The following is a 24,004-nucleotide window of genomic DNA, read 5'->3' on the forward strand; positions in this document are numbered from 1 at the left end:
TCTGAGCTGGTATAAATAAATTGACTTGCCCTTATTAAGTTCTTGTTTATCCAATTACTTGTGTTTTTAAGCTACCACCCACCTTATCATTTTCAGATTAATTGAGAACCAAGTCAGCTCGAAACCTATGAGAAACAGACTGCTACAAGTACAAGGTGTCAATGCCCTATATTTGTTTATGGAACTTTTGAAGCTTTCTTCCTTGTGGAACAAATGTTGCTCTTTCAAGTATAAATTGATGGACTCAATCTCCATCAATCCAGTTTGTGCTTACAGCTCAATTCCTTGATAAGGTTTGTTTTAAGTTGACAATATTTTTCACCTTATTATAAAGATAGTATTTTTACTCAACACTTTTAATCAGTGACGAGCATTACCACCACGTTAATCACCGTTAAATAAACATGATTTCGCTTATCTGTTACACGAATCTAAAAAATTAAACTAATCCAACAACAGACATTAAAATGTATAATGTTCACTATTATGAATGCACAACTTGCACTGCAATTCAGGTTACCCCTCTAGCTTATAGCCTTACTGCTGTGTACAACTGTAAATGGGTAGTGTTAGGGGTGGGCACGGTTCGGTTTGGACCGGTTTTTGCCTCAAATTAGAACCGATCCGATATTATTCATGCGGTTTGGTTCGGTTCGGTTTTAATTAAAAAAATTCAAAAATCGTCCGGTTCGGTTTGAACCGGTTTCGGTCCGGTTTCGGTTCCGGTTCGGTTTTGAACCGGATTATAAAAATTATTTTTTTAAATTGTTTTGTAATACAATTCTCAACTGAAATATTATTTTTTTTACTTGAAAATTAACAAATTATTCAATTTCATATAATTAATAAATATTAAAGTGAGAAAAGAGAGATATTTTGACATTGAACTTGGATAAATATTAGGTTTTTTTAAAATGAAATTAAAAATATAGCATTAAATATAAATATATATTGAAATTATATATTTTTTTAGTTTCACCGGTTCGGTTCGGCCCGGTTCGGTTTTTGAAGACATGGAACCGGATCCGAATCCGGTCCAAACCGGTCCGGTTCGATTTTTGACCGGTTTTTGACTTTTTGGTCAACTCGGTTTTTTTCCGGTTTGGTTCGGTGTGGTTCGGCTCGGATTTCTGGTTTGCCGGTTTGAGTGCCCACCCCTAGGTAGTGTTATACATGGGTTGCATGAGTAGCCACGTGTTCATGATTGCATGAAACCCACCATACACTTGGCTGTTTCCATATTAGCATCATCATCATCATCACCATAAATAAATAAATAAAATAGCAAAAGCCATTTTATTTATCCATACTGGGGTTTGGAGGGTTGTAGAAGCACTGCTGGTGTGTTGTACTGGGCAGCACTAGTGTGCTTTCTGCTGCTCTCTCTGCACTGCCCTGCTCTCTGCTCAGACAAAAGAAAAAAAACCCCAAATTTAAAACACTCATTTCTCTCTCTCTCTCTCTCTCTCTCTCTCTCTCTGCACGTTCCTCTGCTCCCTCTTCCATCAATATATCAACCTTCATTCTTCTCTCTCTCTCGCTCTCTCTAAGAACAGAGCTGAGAGAGCCAGAGAGAACCCACAAACCCATTTCTTTAAAATCACTCAGCTTTTTTACTCTGACTCTCTGCAAATTAGTAAAGAACAATAATGGAGGACGTGTACGGAGGAGGAGCATCTGCTTCCTCAGCCCAACAACAGCAAGACTACTTTCCCATTGACGACCTTCTCGACCTGTCAAACGACGACCTTTTCTCTTCCTCCACTTCCTCCACCGACTCCATTGACCTCCACCCTCCGCCGCCACCTCCGCACCTCCACGTCAGCTCCACCGTCTTCAACCCCACCGCCGCCACCGACTTCACCAACGACCTCTGTGTACCCGTAATTGCCCACATTTTCTTTTCCCCTTCTCTTTTACACTTCAATTTTCCCCTTTTGTTTTCTTTAATTCTATTATAATTTGGGTTTCTTTTATTTTATTTGGGGTTGAATTAGAGTGATGACGTGGCGGAATTGGAGTGGTTGTCGCGCTTCGTGGACGACTCCTTCACCGACTTCCCCACCACCAACGTCTTCGGCTCCGCGTCCTTCCCAAACGACACGTCGTCCTTGTTTCCGAGCCGGGTTCGCACCAATCGCTCAAAATGGGATGGCCCACCCGAGCCCAGCGACTCACGGGCGAAGCCCAAGAGAGAGCCATCGGAAGCTTCTCCGTCGCCCTCCAAGCCGCGCCGGTGCGCGCACTGCGCCTCGGAGAAGACGCCGCAGTGGCGGGCGGGTCCAATGGGCCCCAAGACGCTGTGCAACGCTTGTGGTGTCCGATTCAAGTCGGGTCGGCTCGTGCCCGAGTACCGACCCGCAGCAAGCCCAACGTTCGTGCTGACTCAGCACTCCAACTCGCATCGGAAGGTTCTGGAGCTCCGTCGCCAGAAAGAGGCTTCTCAGCAGCAGCAACCCGAAGAGCAACACCAGCCGAAGCAGCAATTCTATCTTCACCGGGATGAGTATCAAGTGTGCTGAGGTGTCATGTACGTGTCAGTGTCTCAGTTGACGGGTCAATGAATGTGAAATTTGGATGGGCATGAACATCATCAATATTTTCCACTTACTTTTGGTTAATTTTATAAAAAATGGAAAAGTTTTTTGTTTTTGCGTATAATTTATAAATGTATTTATTTATTTTTCTGTGAGCGGGGTAAAATTATTAGAATTTTAATAAATGGATTTGGGGTGGGCCGGTGGGAGAGGGTTTAATTATGGGGGTTTCAACTTTCAACTACCAATTCAAATGCAATGCTATCTCTCTCTCCTTTTTCTTAAAACATGGCGGGCGTGATGGGGTTGGGGGAATGAATGGCACGTGATGAAGTGGCAGATGAGGCTGACCAAATATTCTTCAATCTTCACACAACCACACTTCTTTTCACATTTCGTTTGATAGAAGGGAAGGCTTGGATCATAGGGTTGTTGAGTAATTTGACGGCATTAGCATATACAAAAGAGTTGTACTAGCGATAAAGAGTTATACTAGCGACAGTTGTCCGAATCGAACGAAAATCGAGCTTACAAGAAGTCAAGCTTAGCTTAGTTTAGCTTAGTTTGAAAAACTGAAGGGGATGGATGAAATCAAATATCAAATGTTAGTACAATTTTTATGACTGCCATAAATGCATCTCAGAATTTTAAAAATACAAGTGCATGTGCCGCTCAAAAGTTCCAAATTCATGACAACTCACTGGCCTTGTGTCAAATCAGTCTTTCGGGTCAGATAGCAAAAGCCCAGCCCAGCACAGATGGCCTACCAATTTATGCCAATGCATAGATTTCTTGGAGCACAAGGCTCCATACATTGCAGAAATTAGTGAGCAGAACAGAACAGGTAGAAATCTGGGAAATTTGTGGTCATACAAGTTACAGCACTACGCAGCAAAGTTTGCAGAGTTTATTTTGCTAACAACATCAGAGATATCTTCATCTCTTTACAGGGGAGACTAGCAATTTCTGAACTCCCTGCTTCCAAGGGCTTTTTCTTTTTTCCTTTTCTGGTTGTAACTTGCAAGGACTTATAAGTTCTTCTGTGTCTGATTTTTTTTTTCCTGCATGAGATATGGGGTTGTTGCAAGCTGCTTTCTGTCTTGAAATTGGGTGGTTTTCAAAACTGAGTTTGGTTGTTCATTGAAACGTATGACAAGAAGGGCATGATGAAGGCAGATAAACTCTTATAAGCCAATTTATCAGCAGATAATTAACAAAAACATACAAACAAATAAACCCCCCACCAAGATTGATCGCCTATTCAGATAAAGTAGGAAAGAGAGAGAAGGAAAAGAGATTAGAGAAAGGAAGAGAAAGAAGACTGCAGTCACAATGAGAATCTTGTTTCCTCTGCTTGCCCTCTCTGCTTCTACTAATGTTTCAGCTGCTGCTACCAGGGCAAGCGATTCCTCACCCTGCTGTATTTCTTCTTTGTCTAGAAAACAAAACAAACACACACCATACATAGGACATCAGAGGAATTAAATTCTTTAAAGTGAATGAGGATGAATTTGCATGTGTTTCATTTCATGGAGTGTCTAACTATCAACAAAGTAAAGGCAGCTGCTATATATTCCCCCTCCCACATTATCATCTTACACTCTAAAATTAGTATTTTATCATTTTGTTTAAAGGCATTACGTACAGAGAGTGCAGGATGACAAACTGGTGGTACAAATAGCATCAGAGTCTCTAGAGATGTCATTGAACCAAACTTCCTTTTTCCAACCCAAAACATCTTCTCTAGTTAGTCTGAAAAAAGGTACATCCCCTAAGTAGTATGTTCCTGGAATAAATTCTGACGAATCCCTACCAATGGCAGATAAATAACTAGGAACTATAGTGTTGTGTTGGGTACTCATCTCATCCTCTTGCTCGTATACAAGCTGGATGCCGCATTCTTTCACCCGAAACGAAGGTTTCATAAACACTGAAACACTCACTTCATCGCCGCTTTCCAATCCACTTCCCAACTTCCAATGACTTAACCACATCACTTGGTTTTCATCGTAAGGAACACCATGGCATGATGGTGCATAGATCCACTTCAGACCCTTTGTCTTATTACAGACTCTGAGAAGTGGTGGATTAGGTAAGCTATAGGAATAGCCGTTGAAATACCCTGTGTAGACAGTGAAGATGTTCAAGCCTCGAATCTGAAGATTAGGAAGTAAAGGAGGCACAGTAAAAGATACTGAGGATCCTTCACTTCTGTCACTGAACTGTCCTGGAACCTCATGTCCAGGAAGAAATGTGCTGAATTTACCAGATTCATGCAGTCCCTATGCCAAATAATAAAAGTAATTAGTCAAGTCTTGCATATTTTTTGTGTTGTGAGAGAGAGAGAGAGAGAGAGAGAGAGAAGAACCTGGATGGGACCGATTTCCCCAGCTCCTGAAGAGAGCAAATCTGGAGTGTACATCCTAATGCCAATGGCTTCCATAGATTCCGAGTTGCACAAACCCAAAACGCTTCTCATTTCTGCATCAACTCTTCCTATGGGTTCTAACTTGTGCCAGTATTCAATCTCAACCAGTTTTGAGTTGTAACAATTAATGAATCTCCCTGGTATGCATGAAATGGATTGAAATGTTACTTTTTCCAATGAGTCACAATGGATCGCGACCAACATGTTTATGTTAGAATTCAATGGTTTGTTTGTATATTTTTAGAGAAAATTAGCAATGTTCAGAGAAGGAAGAGAAAGATGAGAAGAATGAATGACTACTTGTATTCTGTCACACTCTATTTGCTTACATAGTGCACTCGGTAGTGGGTAGAGAGAAGAGATTCTTCTCTAACAGGATTGCAGCTGTCACCCTATGAGGTGTTTACACTTGTCATCCCAAAACTAAGCTAGAGAATCCACTTGGACTATGATCCAATGGTTCTAATTACATCTCAAATGAAATAAACATAAATGATAGTAATAGAACTTGGTGACTTCAACTTCAAGGAAAACAGTTGCAGGATTACATTCCAACACTCCCTTCTAATCCTTTAGCTGTTTTCACACCAAGCAGGCTTCTTAAACTAACAAAGCGATCCTTAGGCAGAGCCTTGGTCAAAATATCAGCAATTTGATCTTTTGTCTTGCAGTAGATTAGTTCAATTTCTTTTGCTTGAATAGCTTCCCTGATGAAATGAAACTTCCGACTGATATGTCTAGTTTTCTGGTGATGAACTGGATTCTTTGCCATTGCAATAGCAGAGGTGTTATCACATAGGATTGGTGTACCTTCTACTTGTTCTTCACCAAAATCTTCAAGCACAAATCTTAGCCACTTAGCTTGTGAAGTTGCTTCTGCAGCACTCACATACTCAGCTTCTGCTGTGGACAAAGCAACTGTGTTTTGCTTGATAGAAGCCCAAGAGAACATGCCTGAGCCTAGTGTGAAAGCATATCCAGAGGTGCTTCGCATATCATCCTCACTTCCTGCCCAATCACTGTCACAGTACCCTATTAGAGTAGTTGTTTTCCCTTTCACAAACTCAATGCCAAAATCAAGTGTGCCTTGTATGTATCTCAAAACTCTTTTGGCAGTTCCCAAATGCTTCTTTGTGGGATTGTGCATGAACCTAGCAAGTAAGCTAGATGCAAACATTACATCTGGTCTTGTGGCAGTCAAGTAGAGCAAGCTCCCTACTATCTGTCTGAATTCACTTTCATTTGCTGCTTCACTTCCATCTTCTTTACATAGTTTTTCATTCACCACAAGTGGAATTGCCACTGACTTGCAGTCCTTCATTCCAAACTTCTCAAGAAGTTTCATTGCATATTTCTTTTGGTGAATGAAGATGTACCTATCTGTTTGAACCACTCCCATGCCAAGAAAGTGATGTAACAACCCTAAGTCTGTCATCTCATAGTGTTGCATCATATCTTTCTTAAACTCTTCAAGTAGTTTGGGACAACTACCAGTATATATAATGTCATCTACATAAAGTGAGACAATAATAATACCTGCAGTGTCATTTGTTTTGACATAAAGAGTAGCTTCACTAGAGCTCTTTTTGAATCCTGCATTGTTGAAATAGGCATCTATTTCATCATACCAGGCCCTTGGAGCTTGTTTCAGTCCATATAGAGCCTTGTTTCAACTTGTAAACTTTGGTTTCCTTATTCTTTTGGTCATATCCTTGTGGCTGTTCAACATAGACTTCCTCCTTTAGAATGCCATTGAGAAAGGCAGACTTCACATCCAACTGATATAAACTCCATTCCTTTTGTGCAGCAAGGGCAATCAAGGTTCTGATGGTATCTAGCCTTGCCACTGGGGCAAATGTTTCATTGTAATCGATTCCAGGCTTTTGTGAGTAGCCTTTAGCCACTAGTCTAGCTTTATTCTTCTGTACAGTGCCATCTAGATTAAGCTTGACCTTGTAGACCCACTTGACACCAATTACTGGTTTGTCAAATGGTCTGTCAACTAATTCCCATGTATTGTTCTTTTCAATCATCTCTAATTAAGCCTTCATTGCATGTCTCCATGATTCATCCAAATCAGCTTCTTCAAAACTGTCAGGTTCCACAATGCATATGTTACATCTTGCCATGATGTCACTAATACTCCTCCACTTGTGAGGTGTGTGATCAAACACTTGAGACCTATCAAGTATTTCCTCATCTTGAGGTACAGTTTCTTCTTTTTCTTGCATTTGAGTATCCAAGATTTGAGTTGATTCATCAACTACCATCTGTTCATGTTCTGCATTATCCTGGTTCTCCATTTGCATAGGCATTCTCACCTCTGCATTACTAGTGTTCTCCCATTTCCATGAAGCAGTTTCATCAAAATACACATCTCTAGACAAGATAATTTTTCTAGTTCTAGGATCATATACCTTGTACCCCTTTTCACAAAGTCCATAGCCAACAAAAATGCATTTGTGACTGTTTTCTTCCAGCTTGTGCCTTAGTGCCGAAGGAATGAGCACATGACATAAGGCTCCAAACACTTTCAAGTGTGCAATACCTGGCTTTCTTCCAGTGTATGCCTCAAATGGTGTCACTTCTTTAAGAGACTTAGAAGGACATCTGTTGAGTAGATATACTGCAGTATTGACAGCTTCTACCCAAAATTCATAAGGAAGCCCTTTTTCATGTAGCATAGACTTTGCCATCTCTATCACAGTCCTGTTCTTCCTCTCAGCTACTCCATTTTGCTGAGGGGAATATGCTACAGTCAGCTGCCTTTGTATTCCAGCTTCACTGCAGTACTCATGAAATTCATTTGACATGAATTCTCCACCTCTGTCACTTCTAAGAGATTTCACCTTGTGTCCACTTTGCAGTTCTGTCATAGCCTTGAACTTCTTGAAACATTCAAAAGCATTTGACTTATTTATGAGGAAATAGACCCAAGCCATTCTAGTACAATCGTCTATGAATAACAGGAAATACCTGTTTTCTGACATTGATGCAGTTTGCATTGGTCCACAGATGTCTGTGTGTATCAACTCTAGTGGAAACTGGGCTCTCCAAGTGGATTCTGCAGGGAATGAGTCTCTATGTTGCTTTCCTAGCTTGCAGCCTTCACAAACTTCAAAATCCTTTTCTAAACTGGGTAAGCCATGAACCATGCCTTGATTTGCAAGTAGTCTAATGCTTTGATCATTGAGATGCCCCAGTCTCTTGTGCCAAGTTTGCAAGCTGTGTGTCACACTAGCTTTTAACACCAACTGAGTAGCTGGCTCCATTGTGAGAGGAAAGCACATGTTGCTAGTCATTTGAACTTTAGCAATGGATTTTGCAGTGACCAGTCATCAAAGATTGTCACCATTCCCTTTCCAAATATCAGGCAGTTTCCATGCTCCATCATCTGCCCAACACTGAGCAGATTCTCTTCTAATCCAGGCACCAACATCACTTCTTGAATGTGCTTTCTTCCTGCTTTGGTGTCTATCACAAGTGTGCCTTTCCCTGCAACTTGAACTGTCTCTCCAGTCCCCATTTTCACTTTGGAATTTACATCCCTTCTAATATCTACCAATAGCCTTTCATCTCCAGTCATGTGGTTACTACAACCACTGTCAACAGACCATGAATTGTTTAATTTCACATATGTCACAACATTGCATGCATAAAATAGAGTTCTAGTTTCTTCAATCTGATTAGCATAATTCACCTTATGTACAGATTGATTCCCATGGCAGTCTCTGAGTATGTGTCCAAACTTTCCACACCCTCTGCATTTTGGTTTTCCCTCATACCAACACTTGCCATAGTGTAGTTTTTCACAGTGCTTGCAGGGTGTTTTGGTTCCTTCATTTGATGCATTTGATTTAGGATTAGAATTGGACTTGTTACTGCAATTCTTCCCATTAGACTTCCAGTTCTTCTGAAATTTGTGATTTCCAGAAGAACTTCCACTCTTAGAGCTTTTACTCTCTATGTTCAAGCTAGTAAAATCCTTTTCTGTGGAGTTTTCAGTATGCCTATCCAATCTGAGCTCAAAGCTCTTCAGAGATGCAACCACTTCTTGAATTTCAAGAGTGTCAAGGTCCTTGGAATGCTCAATCACAGAGCATATAGGATCATATGATTTAGGCAAACTAATCAGCAATTTCTGCACAACTCTTTCTCTAGGCAGCTCTTCACCATAAGTTTTCATTTGATTAATTAAATCAAATAGTTTAGCAGTGTAAACAGACAATGGTTCACTATCCTTCGTACGAGTATATTCAAACTCTCTACGTAAACCTTGCAGCTTAACACTTCGTACCTGTTTATCGCCTCTAAACTCCTGCTTTAGAATATCCCATGCACCCTTTGAGGTTTCTTCATTCACTATTTTGGGGAAGATTTGGTCTGAGACTGCACTTTGGATCAATCTAAGTGCACGAGCATCCTTCATCAAGATCTCAGCCATCGTAGACTTCTCCACTTCAGCAACCTTAGATCCTTCCTCTTTTTCCTTTCCCTGCTTTGGATCATAAACATCAAAACCATTTTCAACCAAATCCCATAACCCATGAGATTTCAAAATAGTTTTCATGCGAATGCTCCAAAACTCATAGTTTTCTCCATTGAAAACTGGCGTGCGAAGCTCAGCAGTGCCTGACCCTGCCATGTTAGACTTTGGATTCAAACAGATACGCCTCTTGGAATATTGAGTGAGCTCGATTTTAGCTCAAACAATCACCAGCTTTCGATTTGCACAGATTCACGCCCAGCAACCAATCGAACCTGGCTCGGAGGCCATGTTAGAATTCTATGGTTTGTTTGTATATTTTTAGAGAAAATGAGCAATGTTCAGAGAAGGAAGAGAAATATGAGAAGAATGAATGACTACTTGTATTCTGTCACACTCTATTTGCTTACATAGTGCACTCAGTAGTGAGTAGAGAGAAGAGATTCTTCTCTAACAGAATTGCAGCTGTCACCCTATGAGGTGTTTACACTTGTCATCCCAAAACTAAGCTAGAGAATCCTCTTGGACTATGATCCAATGGTTCTAATTACATCTCAAATGAAATAAACATAAATGATAGTAATAGAACTTGGTGACTTCAGCTTCAAGGAAAGCAGCTGCAGGATTACATTCCAACAGTTTACTCTTGGTATCCGTACAAGCGATTTGAGCCTTGTACATTGGCCAAATGCAAGTTGATCGAGCCCTGTAAGGCCTCTGATGAAATCTGGTACGCTACAAATCGGATTATGACTTAGATCCAATTTCTGCAATGATGGTATGTTACCGAATTCTCGTGGAAAAGAATCATCAGAAAGATTGCAGTTTACAAGACTTAAAACAACTAAAGTGTAGGGTAACGTGGGTAGTTGACCTATTGGAATTTCATCTGCTTTAAACACTTTTACAGATCCCATTTCCCCCATCTGCATTGGGAACTCATTAAGACTAGAGCAACCAGATAAAATGAGAGTTTCGAGTGATTTTAGCATAGAAATTCTCTTTGGAAAGCTTCCTAATATTTTTGCAAGTCTTCATATTCAGGTGCACAAGTTTCTCTAGGTTTCCAATGGATTCATGGACATCAACCAAGCTTACACAATCTTCAAGAATCAACCTCTCAAGATTGGGGACCAATGAGAAGTCACCAGTTTCAGTGAGGATACCGGAACCACTGAGATCAAGAATCTTTAATGATGGAAGAAACTGAAAACAATGCAAGAAAGCAGGGAGTGAATTTTTACACATCTATAAGTATAACAATCATCAAAATCGCTAAAAACACAAAAAGAAAAGTGTGGAGTACCATGTATACCTTTGTTCCCTTCCATATTTTTCTTAAGCTACTGTCGTGCATTTCAAGAACAACCAGGCTCTCCAAACGAAATTCAGAGGGTATAGAGTCTAAGGGGAACTCAAGCCAATACAACCATCTCAAACCTTTAGGAAATTCTTCATAACCTCCATTGAGTTGTACATAACTCAGCTGGAGTAATCTTAGTTTCACCATCCTTGTAAATGCATTGGTTTCCAAGACTACCTTATTTGAATTTCCTGAAGGAGTTTCTACATGATACATATGCAGGGCAAGACCACTAATTTTTTTTTAACCCTATAAAAAAAAAATAAAAAACCATTTAGATATGAACTAACAATTCACTCCAGAAAAGAAAAGGCATGCACATATGTATACGTAAAAGGAGCATGTTGCTTACATTCTTTTCTCTCAATACATTGAGAGAATCCTTACGATCCCATAATCTGCTGCGTTTTTCAGGCTCCTTTGATTCAAGGCGAACAATTTCTCTTCCCATATCACGAATCATTTGATGCATCCTCAACGTATTATGTCCATCTATAGTTACCAGACATATATCAATGAGATTTTGAATGCCGACAGTCGTATAGAAATCACATCCATCCAGTATTTTCACAGTGACATCCTTGTCCTTTTCAATGAAGAAACATGCAACATGGAGAAATAAGTCCTGGTCATCGTTATCTTGTAAAGAGTCGTAGCTTATTTTGAGCTTATTCATGATGTCACCGTTTGGAATAACTTCCAATTTCTTTAATGCACTTTCCCATACAGCTATACTTTGCCCAGATAGTGAAGAACCCAAAGTTTTAAGAGCTAATGGAAGTCCTCCGCTCTGGCTTACAACCTTTTCCGAAAGTTTCGTGTAACCTTCAATGGGATGGTCCTGTCCAAAAGCATGCCAACTAAAGAGCTCCAATGATTCATCATGATTAAAAGTTTCAACGTTATGCACCTTAACAACCTCAGCCTTGAACAACCATGCACATCTAGTTGTTATAATGATTTTACTCCCAGGATAAAAACAATCTCGCATTCTAAGTATTGCATCAAATTGGCTCATATGATCTACATCGTCGAGAACAAGAAGAGCCTTCTTACAACTTATGACATCTTTAATCTTAAGTATTCCCTCACTGACACTTCGTACTGTCACTTCTCTCCCATTCAAAATATCAGATAGAAGTTGTATTTGCATTTGAACCAAGCCGTTGCGCCCTTCAGAAATTTCTCTGATGTTTTCAAGGAAACTGCTTCCTTTAAATCTTTTAAAGTTTGAATTATAAACAACATGTGCAATGGTTGTCTTCCCTATTCCGCCAATCCCATAAACCACCAATATTCTAACATCGGATGATCCATCTTGTAACCATAAATTAATTTCTTTTACTCGATGATCCATTCCAATCAGGTAAGGAGCAACACTTAAGGAGTTGCGTCTTAGCTTGCCTTCAATCACTTTAACAATTTTGTTGATAAACTTTGACTCATGCCTAAAAAATTTGCAATGAAAGTGCAAATAAATAAAATCAACCTGCCATATGCCAATAATATTAACGTTGACATTAAAACTAGAAATAGATCCCATAGTTAATCAAGAGTGGTAATGGAATATACCCATCAGCTTCGTTTTGTAAGACCATGCCTGCTAGATCAGCAGCTTCTATAAGTGCTGCCTTCCATACATTTACCTTGTCCTTGTTCATGAGGGAAGTTGAGGTTCCACCCCAAAACCAATTGGCAATAGGAGGAGTAACCCAACTCCTTATAAGCCCTTGCAAGGTTTTCTAACTTTCCAATGTGGGACTCTTTTACCTTCACATTCTCACACGCCTCCATACGTGTGACGAATTTTCAAGCCTAACACGTGGACAACACATTTTGGGTGACGTGGAGCACGTGTGGCCGTTGGGCTTTCACACGTGGGCAACCCGCTCTGATACCATGAGGGAAGTTGAGGTTCCATCCCAAAACCAATTGGCAATGGTGGGAGTAGCCCAACTCCTTATAAGTGTCACACCCCAGACCGGCTCCGCCGTACCGCGATATTGTCCGCTTTGGGCCTGGCTACATTCTCACCAGCCCGCACGGCTTTGTTTCTGGGAGCTCACGAAGCAACTTCCCAGGGTGGTCACCCATCCTGGGATTGCTCCAGCCTCCAACTCGCTTAACTTCGGAGTTCCTACGAACCCAAAGCCAGTGAGCTCCCAAAAGGCCTCACCAAGGTCAGAGTGGCGCAGCGGACTGGACCCAACTCTACCAAGCATGATATTGTCCTCTTTGGGCCTGGCTACATTCTCACCAGCCCGCAAGCCGGACCGGCTCCGCCGTAGCGCGATATTGTCCGCTTTGGGCCTGGCTACATTCTCACCAGCCCGCATGGTTTTGTTTCTGGGAGCTCACGAAGCAACTTCCCAGGGTGGTCACCTATCCTGGGATTGCTCCAACCTCAACTCCTTAACTTCAACGGGGTTCCTCTGCTCCAGCCAAAGGCCTCCAAAGGCCAAGGTCAGAGTGGCGGCGGGACTGGACCCAACTCTACCAAGCATGATATTGTCCTCTTTGGGCCTGGCTACATTCTCACCAGCCCGCAAGGATTTGTTCCTGGGAGCTCACGGAGCAACTTCCCAGGGGATCACCCATCCTGGGATTACTCCAGCCTCCAACTCGCTTAACTTCGGAGTTCTGACAACTCCGAAGCCAGTGAGCTCCCAGAAGGCCTCACGCTATGAGGATGCGAGGTGTGCCATATAAGGCACATCACCCCCTCTCCGTTTGGTCGATGTGGGATCTCACAATAAGCCCATGCTAGGTTTCTCAACTTTCCAATGTGGGACTCTTTATCTTCACATTCTCACATGCCCCCGCACGTGTGGCGAATTTTCAAGCCTAACACGTGAACAACACATTTTGGGTGACGTGGAGCACGTGTAGTCGTTGGGCTTTCACACGTGGGCTAACCCGCTCTGGTACCATGAGGGAAGTTGAGGTTCCACCCCAAAACCAATTGGGAATGGGAGGAGTAACCCAACTCCTTATAAGCCTTGCAAGGTTTTCTAACTTTCCAATGTGGGACTCTTTTACCTTCACATTCTCACAGTTCAAAGATTGATTTTTTTGGTGTCCCGCAAATGCTTTTTCTAAACTTCCTGTCTGCTTCCTCACCTCAGATGGATCAACGTCATAGAAGACTGGTAAAACTACATGGCCTGAGATCCTTTTGCGTTCAAGGATCAACACAAGGTCGTCAAGGCACCATTTGGATGACGCGTAGTCTTTTGAAAACACAATGACATAACTTCGCGATTCTTGGATTGCTTTCTACAGCTTGATATCTTCTCCTCTCTCAAGTTCATCGTCGTCTCGGAAAGTTTGAATCCCTGAGTTGACGAAGGCAGTATAGAGGTGGTCGGTAAAAGTTTTGCAAGTGTCTTCACCTCTGAAACTTAAGAACACTTCGTAACGAAAAGGAAAATTCCCGGAAGAGGAGGCATCTTGAGCTCTAACAAGAGCCATTGATGAAAACAAGCTTCCCTCATGCCCCGGAAAATCTCAAAAAATGCATTCACTACTTTCTGTTTTCTCAAACGAGAGTGAAAATTAAGGCTTTTGGGTTCCTACACTTCAAAGATGATGAGGTGAAGGAAATAAAGATATTATCTTCCCTTTGTTTTGTTTCAGTCAAGCAAAAGTCAAGGCAATGATGCAAAGGCTATTGAGATTGTAAAAATCTCATGTGGGACCCATGTAGTAAATAACTGGGGCCCAGACGTAGAGCGCGCAGGGCCTTGAACCCAAACACATTACCTACAATGGAAGTAAACATGTTAGTAACATAACCCTCTTCAAAAAGGTCTAAAGGGTAAGCTACATAAGCAATAAATTGACTTTCTTCTCCAGCAACGGGCTCGATGTGGTAGCATCGACCTTTGTAACGATCAAGACTAGTAAGCCCGTCAGTCCATACAGTTGTCCATGTACCAGTAGAAGATTCAGCAGCTACCGCTGCCCCTGCTTCTTCAGGTGGAACTCCAGGTTGAGGAGTTACTCGAAATGCTGCCAAGATATCAGTATCTTTGGTTTCATAGTCAGGAGTATAATAAGTCAATTTATAATCTTTAACACCAGCTTTGAATCCAACACTTGCTTTAGTCTCTGTTTGTGGTGACATAAGTCCCTCCCTACAACTCATCAATTAATAATTCTCACAAGAACAAGGTCTACTCGACATAAATTATGAAGTTAATGAAACCGAATCTTTCACAAAATTATCAACTAATCAGAACGGTTCGTTATTAGACCGTGGTATTTGATTCGCCAAATACATCATTATTGTATACTCTTTCATATGTATGGCGCAACCCAATGTTTGTTTTTCAAGTTTCTAATATATTACTTTTTTTGAATCGAAATATCTAAATAATATGAAATTCGCTCTTGACAGTGATATATGTTGTATATGTAAATCCTAAATATAAAAATATGCGGAATTCGTCCATAAACATGAAAAGAAAAAAAGGGTATAAAAAAAATAATAGGCTAAGCGTAAATCGATATGCTGATATCGTAAATAAGGACCAATGAGATAGAAAAAAGAAATCGTAAATAGGGTTCGAATTCCATAGATAATATGGAAGATATTGTCTATAATGATAGGCAAATAAAAGACTTTCTCAAAATTTTTATTCATACACTTGCTATTTTGGAAATGGGTTTTGTTTGAATTTTTCAATTCACTGAAATTGAATAAGTAAACAATTGAATTGGATTCAGTTGGATGGTACCAACGAAATCGAGCGCTAAAGCCCATTTCTTATTGAATTAATCGATCAACTTAACTTGTTTTGTTATCAAACTTAACATTGTTTTGTTATCGAACTTAACATTGTTTTAGTTCTATCTATATATTGAAGTCAAAATAATCTAGTTCCAACCGTAACATTTTTGTTTTAGGAAAACATAAAGTAATAACTTACGAAAAACTACATTTTTAGTTCAGTTCTGGTTTTGGTTTGGCTTTTCTGGAGGAAGTCATGTTGCATTAAATGAGTGGTTGAAATTGAAGACTTTTTAGTCTTCACTTGTGGCTGCCGACATTGGTGTAGAGTATGGGAAAAGTTTGCTTTTCACGTTGGGCCAATTTGCATAACACCATTCTCTCCAACCTCCTTAACTTTCTTCATTCTCTTCATGATATATATAACTTTCTTTATACTTCAAATAATGTCATTAATGCATCACACGAATTAAGTTTTGTCTTTTAAATTTATCTTTATTAAATATATTAAATTTTTTACAAATGTAATTTTTTTAAAACTTTCTTACCACCTAGTTAAAAAAATCAAATTTAAAAAAAAAGACGTTAGTTTAGAGAAGGAAAAAAAAGGTCATATTTTCTTACCACCTTTTTACTCTAAAGGTTAGGTTTTTTTTTTTTTTTTTTTTTTCTACAAAAAACAGACGTTCTTAATAAACCAGTTTATTATATATATATAACAACTAGTTTTGTAAACAAATGTATTTTGATTAACTATTATGAAAATTACTATGAATTTGTTGTTGCTAATAAAATATTCTATCACTTTCTATTTTAAAATCTTATTTTTTATTTTCAATGGATATTGGTATTATTGATATTTATCTTTAACCGTTATGCTTTGTTTTTTTTTTTTTTGGTGCTTATCTTAACATTTAAATACCTGAAAAACAATAACTACAACATATTTTTTTGTCAAATGACTATAAATTTGTTATCGTGGAAGTGACATCATTTTTTTTTTGAAAAAAAAAAAAATAACCATTCTCTTTGAAGAAAAAAAAAATTTAAAATAAAAGCGATAGTTTTTCTTATTTAATTTTTTTGAAACCACTATATTCTCTGATAGTATTGGTGGCCCTTGTTGTACACTCAAATTGCTTGGTCAGTGTATGATGGAGTGTTTGGCTTCTTCAATTCTAATTTTATTGAATTGGTTTTGGATATATGACATAAATATACTACTCCCTGTGGATGTAGGCATATTGCCGAATCACATAAATTCTTGGTGTCCTTTTTTATTTTCTTGCTTGTGTTCTTGATTACATTATTTTCTCACTCCACCATTAATATAAGTAATTTTGTTCCAGCACTAAAGCTAAATGCATTTGATATCATTCAAGTTGACATGTTTTTACTAAAGCTGATGTCGAAAAACATGGAATCATAATCAAGAGTACTAGTGCTTGGCTTGCAATCTGGCTAGAGAGAGATAGAATAATTGCATATTTTACAAAGGCCTTTTAGTCTAATAAACGCTGCTTATTTTGGGTAGTTTTAATCAAGCTGATTTCTAGGTTTTCAAGTAAGCATGACAATACATATATGCATAAAGGTTTAAAGTACTAAACTAGAAAGCTTAAACCTAAAACTGAAAGCTACATAAGCATGTATTGTTTTCTAATCTTTTGTTTCACTAACGCATTCTGTTAAGCATGTTTTCGATATAAAGTCTTTATCATTCATGCTTGAAAGGCTATTGATCAAAGACTGGAGATCTCAAATATTGCATTAGTTAAGCGAGCCACAGCAGCTTAACTATTGCAGATTCAGTTTCCAATCTAAAAATTGATCAATAATTGCATCACAGCTAGTAGCCTTTTGTGCTATTTTCATCCACAGATGAAAGAATACAAATTGATGACAGATGTGATGGAACAACATGGAGAAAGGGTTTGTGTAAACTAATAGGAAATTTCTTGATCCACAGATGAGAAATTTTCCTGTACAAGAAGTTTATTTAGACCAAATATTAGTCTAGTGTTTTGGAACATGTTTAACTTATGACCCAGAGGTGTAAGTTAATAATGTTTAAGTAAAGCTTCCTAGGGAAGTTTTATCCACGTATATTAATGGTGGAGTGACCCAAAAGATAACGTATGTGAATTAATATAGGAATTTCTCTCTATCCACAGATGTGAGAATTTAACCTACGAAAGAAATTCATATATCAACTCTTTTGGTGATCACTAAAAAATGTTTGATTCTCAATCCACAGGTGTGAATCAATAATGTACAAATATTGTTAAGCACTATGGGACAGCTTATTCAAATATGTTTGTGTTTTAAAAAATTTTCGGAATGTCACAATGAACCTTAACTCCATTAGGCGCACATACGGTTTTATTTTGTTATATGGATTGTAACATGATACATGTCCTATTTATTAGTTTTGATAAATCTCACGTGTTTGAGTTGTTGATGATAATTTATTAATAGTGATCTTAAATAATCATTAAAGTTGTTTTCATGACTCAAGGGGAAATATAATTTTGGTTGATCACATAAAGGGAAACGTGAGCTATTTTGGAATTTTCTTGCTTGGCTATATTGTTTGTTTATGTATGGACATGTTTGAGACTTGGTTGCCTTTCGTATGCATTTAAGTGAATGTTTTGTAGCATCAATGCAACTTCACATGTAAAAGGATTGATCCGTAGTTTATTTGGATTAAACCATGCATAGTTGGACTGATCCTCACGTGTTAAAAGTATTTATCCGTATTTAATAGATTGAATCATGTAAAGTTGGATTAATCCATAAGGTTGTGATCACCATAAAATAAATTGGCTGTTTTGTTAGATCATGTTTAAAGGATATTCTGTTACTGTTATTTCTTAATTGGCATGGATCAAATTGCACTTCTAACTAAGGCTTACTAATTTTGTTTTGAATCAAAAGTGGCACGTTGCAATATATAAGATACTCAAGATACGAACGATCTTTTGATTACTCAAAAGTGTTTAAACTTGATAAAGTAATATTTTATATTTTACCTTTGTGACATGGTATTAATTGTTTTGTACCTACATGGAATTTAATGTTGAATGTTTAGAATGCATAAGGATAACTAAATTTTGAGGTGTATAATGTGACATATTGCCCATGGATATCTAAATTTTGAGGTATATATATACACATATATACGTGGATGTAGGCATATTGCCGAATCACATTAAATTCTTGGTGTCCTCTTTTATTTTCTTGCTTGTGTTCTTGATTACGTAATTTTGATGAGTTCTCATTCTCCTAACAAAATCCAGTGGTTTTCAATGAAAGAACCCGTCCAAACCTACGTTGACATAAATACTAACTTGTACTTGCCCTTTCATCCTTTTCTTGGGCCTATCTAGTTTTTGCATTGCATAAATTTTATGTTTGCATTTGCATTTTCTGTACCCTTTTAATCTTTTTTGTCAATTGATGCAAGTTGGTTTCTGACTTTCTTTCACAATGGTAAAATTTTAATTGAAGCTTTTCCATTTTGATTACATATGGGGCAGCATTTGAAATACATTACATTGTCGCCTGTCCTTTTTCTTTTTTAGTGAGAGAGAAAAGAGCGAGAGAGTACTAGAGAAAGGAAGAGAAAGAATAAGAAAGCACCGATAATAACAATAATCTTGCAGCCTCTGCTACCACAGTCGTTGTTTGCCCTCTCTGCTTCTATTAATGTTTCTGCTGCTGCTGCAAGTGCAAGCAGCTCATCGTCACCCTGTGGCTGCCTTTCTTCTTTGTCTACAAAACACATAAATACCAGAAAGTCAACATAAAATATCAGAATGAACCAAATTCTTTCAACATCAAAATAGTGATAATAAAGCAGCAGCTATTCCCACTCTATATTTTAAAACACTAACAGGAAAAGTGCAGTATGACAAACTGAGAGTACGAATTGCATTGCCACCACAATTAACTTCTTGTGCTAATTTATCAGTGATATATCTAAACAACATACCTGTTTCTTCATTAGAGTCTCCAAACATGTCTTTGAACCAATCTTGCCTTTTCCAGCTAAAAACAAAATCTCTACCACCATCTCTATTTAGGGGTCCACCCCACATGAAGTATGTTCCTGGAATAAACTCTGCCAAATTCCCACCGTCGTAGTTTTGGGCACTACTTATCTCATAGTCTTGCTCATGCACAAGTTGGATGCCGCACTCTTTCACTTGGAGCCAAGGTTGCGTAAATACTGAAACTGTCACTTCTTCCCCGCTTTCCAGTTGGTTCCCTAACTTCCAGTGACTTAACCATATCACATCGTTTTCGTTATCTGGAATGCCATAGCATGTTGGGGCATAGAACCATCTCAGACCCTTGCTCTTGTTACTGACTTTGGTAATTACCTGTACACTGGAAAAATGGTAAGTGTTGGAATTTGCATAAATAGTGAAGATGTTCAAGCCTCGGATCTTGAGATTTGGAAGTGAAGGCACAGTAAAAGATACTGAGGACCCTTTACTTTTATGGCTGAACTGGCCTGGAACCTCGTTTCCAGGAAGAAATGTGCTGAATATACCAACTTCATACAGTCCCTATACCAAATAGCAAGAGTAATTAGTCACCCTCTTGCTTGCATAGGGCGGAGTAAAATGCTGTTTAACAAAACTCTTTGTTTTTTTCCCAACTTTTCTTTCTCAACTTACATAGTCTAAATTCCAAAGTTTTGAGCAAGCCATATAATTTTCAGAAAATAATAAAACGTTGGGTTGCATTGCATTGCCCAATAAGAGAGAGAGAGAGAAAGAGAGAGAGAGAGAGAGAGAGAGAGAGAGAGAGAGAGACCTTACCTCGATGGGATGCATCCTGCCATTCGAATAGAGCATATCTGGGGTGTACATCCTAATGCCTTCCATCGATTCCAAGTTGCACAACCCCAAAAGTTTGATAATTTCTACATCCACTCTTTCAATAGGTACTAACTTGTACCAGTACTCAATCTCAGCAAGTTTGGAGTTGTAACCATACATGATACTCTTTGGTAGGCATGAAATTGATTGAAATGTTATTTTCTCCAATGACTCAGAATGGAGTGTAACCAATTCTTTTACTCTTGGTAGCCCCTCAAGCGATTTGAGCTTTGTACATTCGGAAAATGCAAGGTGATCGAGCCCTGTATAGCCTCTGATGCAATCTGGCAGCCTACAAAGTGGATTGCCACTTAGATCCAATCTCTGCAATGAGGATAAGCTACCAAAATCTCTTGGAAAAGAATCATCAGAAAGATTGCAGTCTGTAAGACTTAGAACAACTAAAGTGCAGGGTAAAGTGGTAGTGTGTAATCGACTTATTGGAACTTCATCAGCTAGAAACACTTTAAGAGATTCCATCGTCCCCATCTCCACAGGAAACTCATTAAGGCTTGAGCAACCAGATATAATAAGTGTTTCAAGTGATTTTAGCATAGAACTGCTATTTGGAAGCTTCCTAATATTTTTGCAATCTTTCATATTCAAGTAAACAAGTTTCTCTAGGTTTCCAATGGATTCATGGACGTCAACCAAGCTTGCACAATCTTCAAGAATCAATCTCTCTAGATTGGGGACCAATGAGAAGTCGCCGGTTTCAGTGAGCTCATGGGAATTGCTGAGATCAAGGATCTTTAATGATGGAAGATGCTGTGAAAAGAAAAACGTAAGAAGGCGGGAGTTTATTCTTGTAGATTTGTCTACCAGTTAATCCCTAAGAAAAACTAAAATGAAAAGTGTGGAGTAGCATGCATACCTTTGTTCCCTTCCAGATTTGTCTTAAGCTACTATAGGGCATTTCAAGAACAACCAAGCTCTCCAAAAGAAAGTCACTGGGTATAGAGTCTAAAGGGAATTTAAGCCAATACAACCATCTCAGTCCTTTGGGAAATTCTTCATAACATCCATTGAGCTGTACAAAACTAAGCTGGAGTAGTTTTAGTTTAACCATCCTTCTAAATGCATTAGTTTCGAAGACTACCATATTTGATTTTCTCAAAGGAGTGTCTACAGGGTGCAGATTAAGGGCGAGACCTTCAACTTTCTTTGAACCCTAGTACAAAGAAAATAGAAAACAAAGCATTTGGATTAGTAACCAACATGAATGCACAAAAAACAGAAAAAAGATTATGCTTGCGGCATACATAATGAGCATGTTTCTTACATTCTTTTCTCTCAATACATTGAGAGAATCCTTATGATGCCATAATCTACTACGTTTCTCCAGCTCTTTTGATTCTTGGCGAACAATTTCTCTTCCCATGTCACGAATCATTTGATGCATCTTCACCTTATTATATTCATCAATTGTTAACAAACACCTATCGATGAGATTTTGAATGCCAACAATTGTAAAGAAATCACATCCATCTAGTATATTCACTGTGACATCTTTCTCATTTCCAATGAAGAAACATGCAATATGGAGGAATAATTGTTGGTCATGGTCGTCTTGTAAAGAGTCGTAGCTTATTCTGAGCTTATTCACAATGTCACCGTTTGGAATAACTTCCAATTTCTTTAATGCACTTTCCAATACATCTGTACTCTGCCCTGATAGTGAAGAACCCAAAATTTTAAGAGCTAATGGAAGTCCTCCGCTGTGGTTTACTACCTTTTCTGAAAGTTTCACATAACCTTCAACTGGATAGTTCTGTCCAAAAGCGTGGCAACTAAAGAGCTCCAATGATTCAACATGATTTAAGGTTTCAACATTATGCACCTTAACATCTTGATGAGCCTTCAACAACCCCACACACCTAGTTGTTATAATAATTTTACTTCCTGGATAAAACCATTTTCGCATTCGAAGTACTGCATCTAATTGGTTTGTATGATCCACATCATCAAGGACAAGAAGAACTTTTTTACAGCTTATAACATCCTTAATCTTAATTATTCCCTCACTAACACTATGTAACTTCACTGTTCTTCCACCCAAAATATCAGAGAGAAGTTGTACTTGCATTTGAACCAGACCATTAGGACCTTCTGAAATCTCCCTGATATTTTCAAGGAAACTTCTTCCTTCAAATCTTGAAAAATTTGAATTATAAACAACTTGTGCAATGGTTGTCTTCCCTATTCCACCAATCCCATAAATCACAAATATCCCAACATCAGATGATCCATCTTGTAACCATAAATTAATCTCTTTGACTCGAGAATCGATTCCAATTAGGTAAGGGGCAACACTCAATGGTGTGCGACTTAGCTTGCCTTCAATCACTTTAACAATTTTCTTGATAAACTTTGCCTCATGCCTAGAAAATTGCAATCCAAATGAAAATAAATGGGGAAATCAAAATATAAAGTCTGATATGTTAATATTATATATATCATGAAAGAAAGCTTTAGAAGGACCAGATATAAATTAATGAAATTTACCCATCACATTCATTTTGTAAGACCATGCCTGCAAGATCTGCAACTTCTGCAAGTGCTGCTCTCCATCCCTTCACCTTGTCCTTGTTCAGAGATCGATTTTTTTGGTGTCCAGCAAATGCTTTTGCAAAGCTTCCAGTCTGCTTCCTCACCTCAGATGGATCGATGTCGTAGAAGACTGGTAAAACTACATGATCAGAGGTCCTCTTGCGTTGCAGGATCATCACAAGCTCGTCAAGGCACCATTTGGAAGACGCGTAGTCTTTCGAAAACACAATGACAGAACTTCGAGAGTGTTGGATTGCTTTCTCCAGCTCTGGCTTGATATCTTCCCCTCTCTCAAGTTCATCGTCGTCTCGGAAAGTTTGAAGCCCTGCGTTGACAAAGGCTGTATAGATGTGGTCAGTAAAAGTTTTGCGAGTGTCTTCACCTCTGAAACTCAAGAACACATGATAACTGCAACCACAAGTATCTGAAGAGGAGGCTTCTTGAGCACTAACAAGTGCCATTGATGAACAAGCAGCTCAGTAAATCTAGCTGGTATTTTTTCCTTGCAGGTTTCTTAGCTGATTATATCATGATCAGGTGATATTAATGAGCGTTTCAAAAATGTCCTTTCCTGGTCAAGAAAATAAAGACAGTCTTCTCCATCAACTTAAAAGCAAATGGCATAGATACCAATGCGTGACCTTTTTACTCTCAGGCAAGCAAGTGAAAGAGATGTCCACCGCTTATCCTAAACGCAATAATTCGTGCTAACTGTTAATTAAGGGAAAACTTTTGAGTGAGAGTGTAACAATCACATCGAAAAATAAAAGTCTTGCAACTTAACATTAAAAGAATATTGTTATTTTTCTCATCTCAGTTGTATTGTCTCTCTAATTAAAGTAGAATCTATATATCTAGACAAATGGGATATAGGTTGTCAGTCTAACACTAATACATGTACATTCAATCTCGATTAAAAAGAAGGTATAACATGTACTAATATTGAGTTGAGATTGTACAATTAATTTTATTCAAACTGAAATTGGGGACCTTGTTTAATTTAAATTTTACATAAA

General features: G+C 38.6%; 3 protein-coding genes and 1 pseudogene across 4 annotated transcripts; 1 reads left to right on the forward strand and 3 right to left on the reverse strand.

Annotated features, from left to right (window-relative positions):
- Window positions 1–1,294: 1,294 nt before the first annotated feature.
- LOC117617077 (GATA transcription factor 4-like) lies at window positions 1,295–2,684 on the forward strand. Its single transcript, XM_034346327.1, has 2 exons — window positions 1,295–1,883; window positions 1,998–2,684. The coding sequence occupies exons 1-2, from the start codon at window positions 1,650–1,652 to the stop codon at window positions 2,520–2,522; spliced, it is 759 nt and encodes a 252-aa protein (XP_034202218.1). The 5' UTR covers window positions 1,295–1,649; the 3' UTR covers window positions 2,523–2,684.
- An 8,373-nt stretch (window positions 2,685–11,057) lies between these two features.
- LOC117618234 lies at window positions 11,058–14,285 on the reverse strand (annotated as a pseudogene).
- A 196-nt stretch (window positions 14,286–14,481) lies between these two features.
- LOC117618235 (ribulose bisphosphate carboxylase large chain) lies at window positions 14,482–14,940 on the reverse strand. The gene has a single exon (XM_034347835.1). The coding sequence runs from the start codon at window positions 14,938–14,940 to the stop codon at window positions 14,482–14,484; it is 459 nt and encodes a 152-aa protein (XP_034203726.1).
- A 4,087-nt stretch (window positions 14,941–19,027) lies between these two features.
- On the reverse strand, window positions 19,028–23,581 carry LOC117619937 (disease resistance protein RUN1-like). Of its 2 annotated transcripts, XM_034350012.1 has the most exons (6): window positions 22,944–23,581; window positions 21,721–22,819; window positions 21,313–21,609; window positions 20,379–21,206; window positions 19,544–20,123; window positions 19,028–19,323 (listed from the first exon to the last, which is right to left on the reverse strand). In XM_034350012.1, exons 1-6 carry the CDS (start codon window positions 23,447–23,449, stop codon window positions 19,130–19,132), a joined length of 3,504 nt encoding a protein of 1,167 aa, XP_034205903.1. In that variant the 5' UTR covers window positions 23,450–23,581; the 3' UTR covers window positions 19,028–19,129. The 2 variants fall into 2 exon arrangements, with proteins under 2 accessions (XP_034205903.1, XP_034205904.1); XM_034350013.1 differs by lacking the exon at window positions 19,028–19,323 and having other exon boundaries at window positions 19,881–20,123; window positions 20,374–21,206.
- Between the last annotated feature and the right edge of the window lie 423 nt (window positions 23,582–24,004).

The sequence above is a fragment of the Prunus dulcis genome, chromosome 2 (assembly GCF_902201215.1).
Source record: "Prunus dulcis chromosome 2, ALMONDv2, whole genome shotgun sequence".
In the NCBI taxonomy this organism is placed as follows: domain Eukaryota; kingdom Viridiplantae; phylum Streptophyta; class Magnoliopsida; order Rosales; family Rosaceae; genus Prunus; species Prunus dulcis.

Excerpts from the sequence above, each read along its gene's own strand:
- LOC117617077 (XM_034346327.1), top strand. The coding sequence starts at position 1,650 with ATGGAGGACGTGTACGGAGGAGGAGCATCTGCTTCCTCAGCCCAACAA. Across the intron at positions 1,884-1,997 it reads CCAACGACCTCTGTGTACCC|AGTGATGACGTGGCGGAATT; the intron begins GTAATTGCCCAC and ends GGGTTGAATTAG.
- LOC117618235 (XM_034347835.1), bottom strand. The coding sequence starts at position 14,940 with ATGTCACCACAAACAGAGACTAAAGCAAGTGTTGGATTCAAAGCTGGT.
- LOC117619937 (XM_034350012.1), bottom strand. The coding sequence starts at position 23,449 with ATGGCACTTGTTAGTGCTCAAGAAGCCTCCTCTTCAGATACTTGTGGT. Across the intron at positions 21,610-21,720 it reads ATGTATTGAGAGAAAAGAAT|GGTTCAAAGAAAGTTGAAGG; the intron begins GTAAGAAACATG and ends TCTTTGTACTAG. Across the intron at positions 20,124-20,378 it reads GCAGGATGCATCCCATCGAG|GGACTGTATGAAGTTGGTAT; the intron begins GTAAGGTCTCTC and ends TATTTGGTATAG.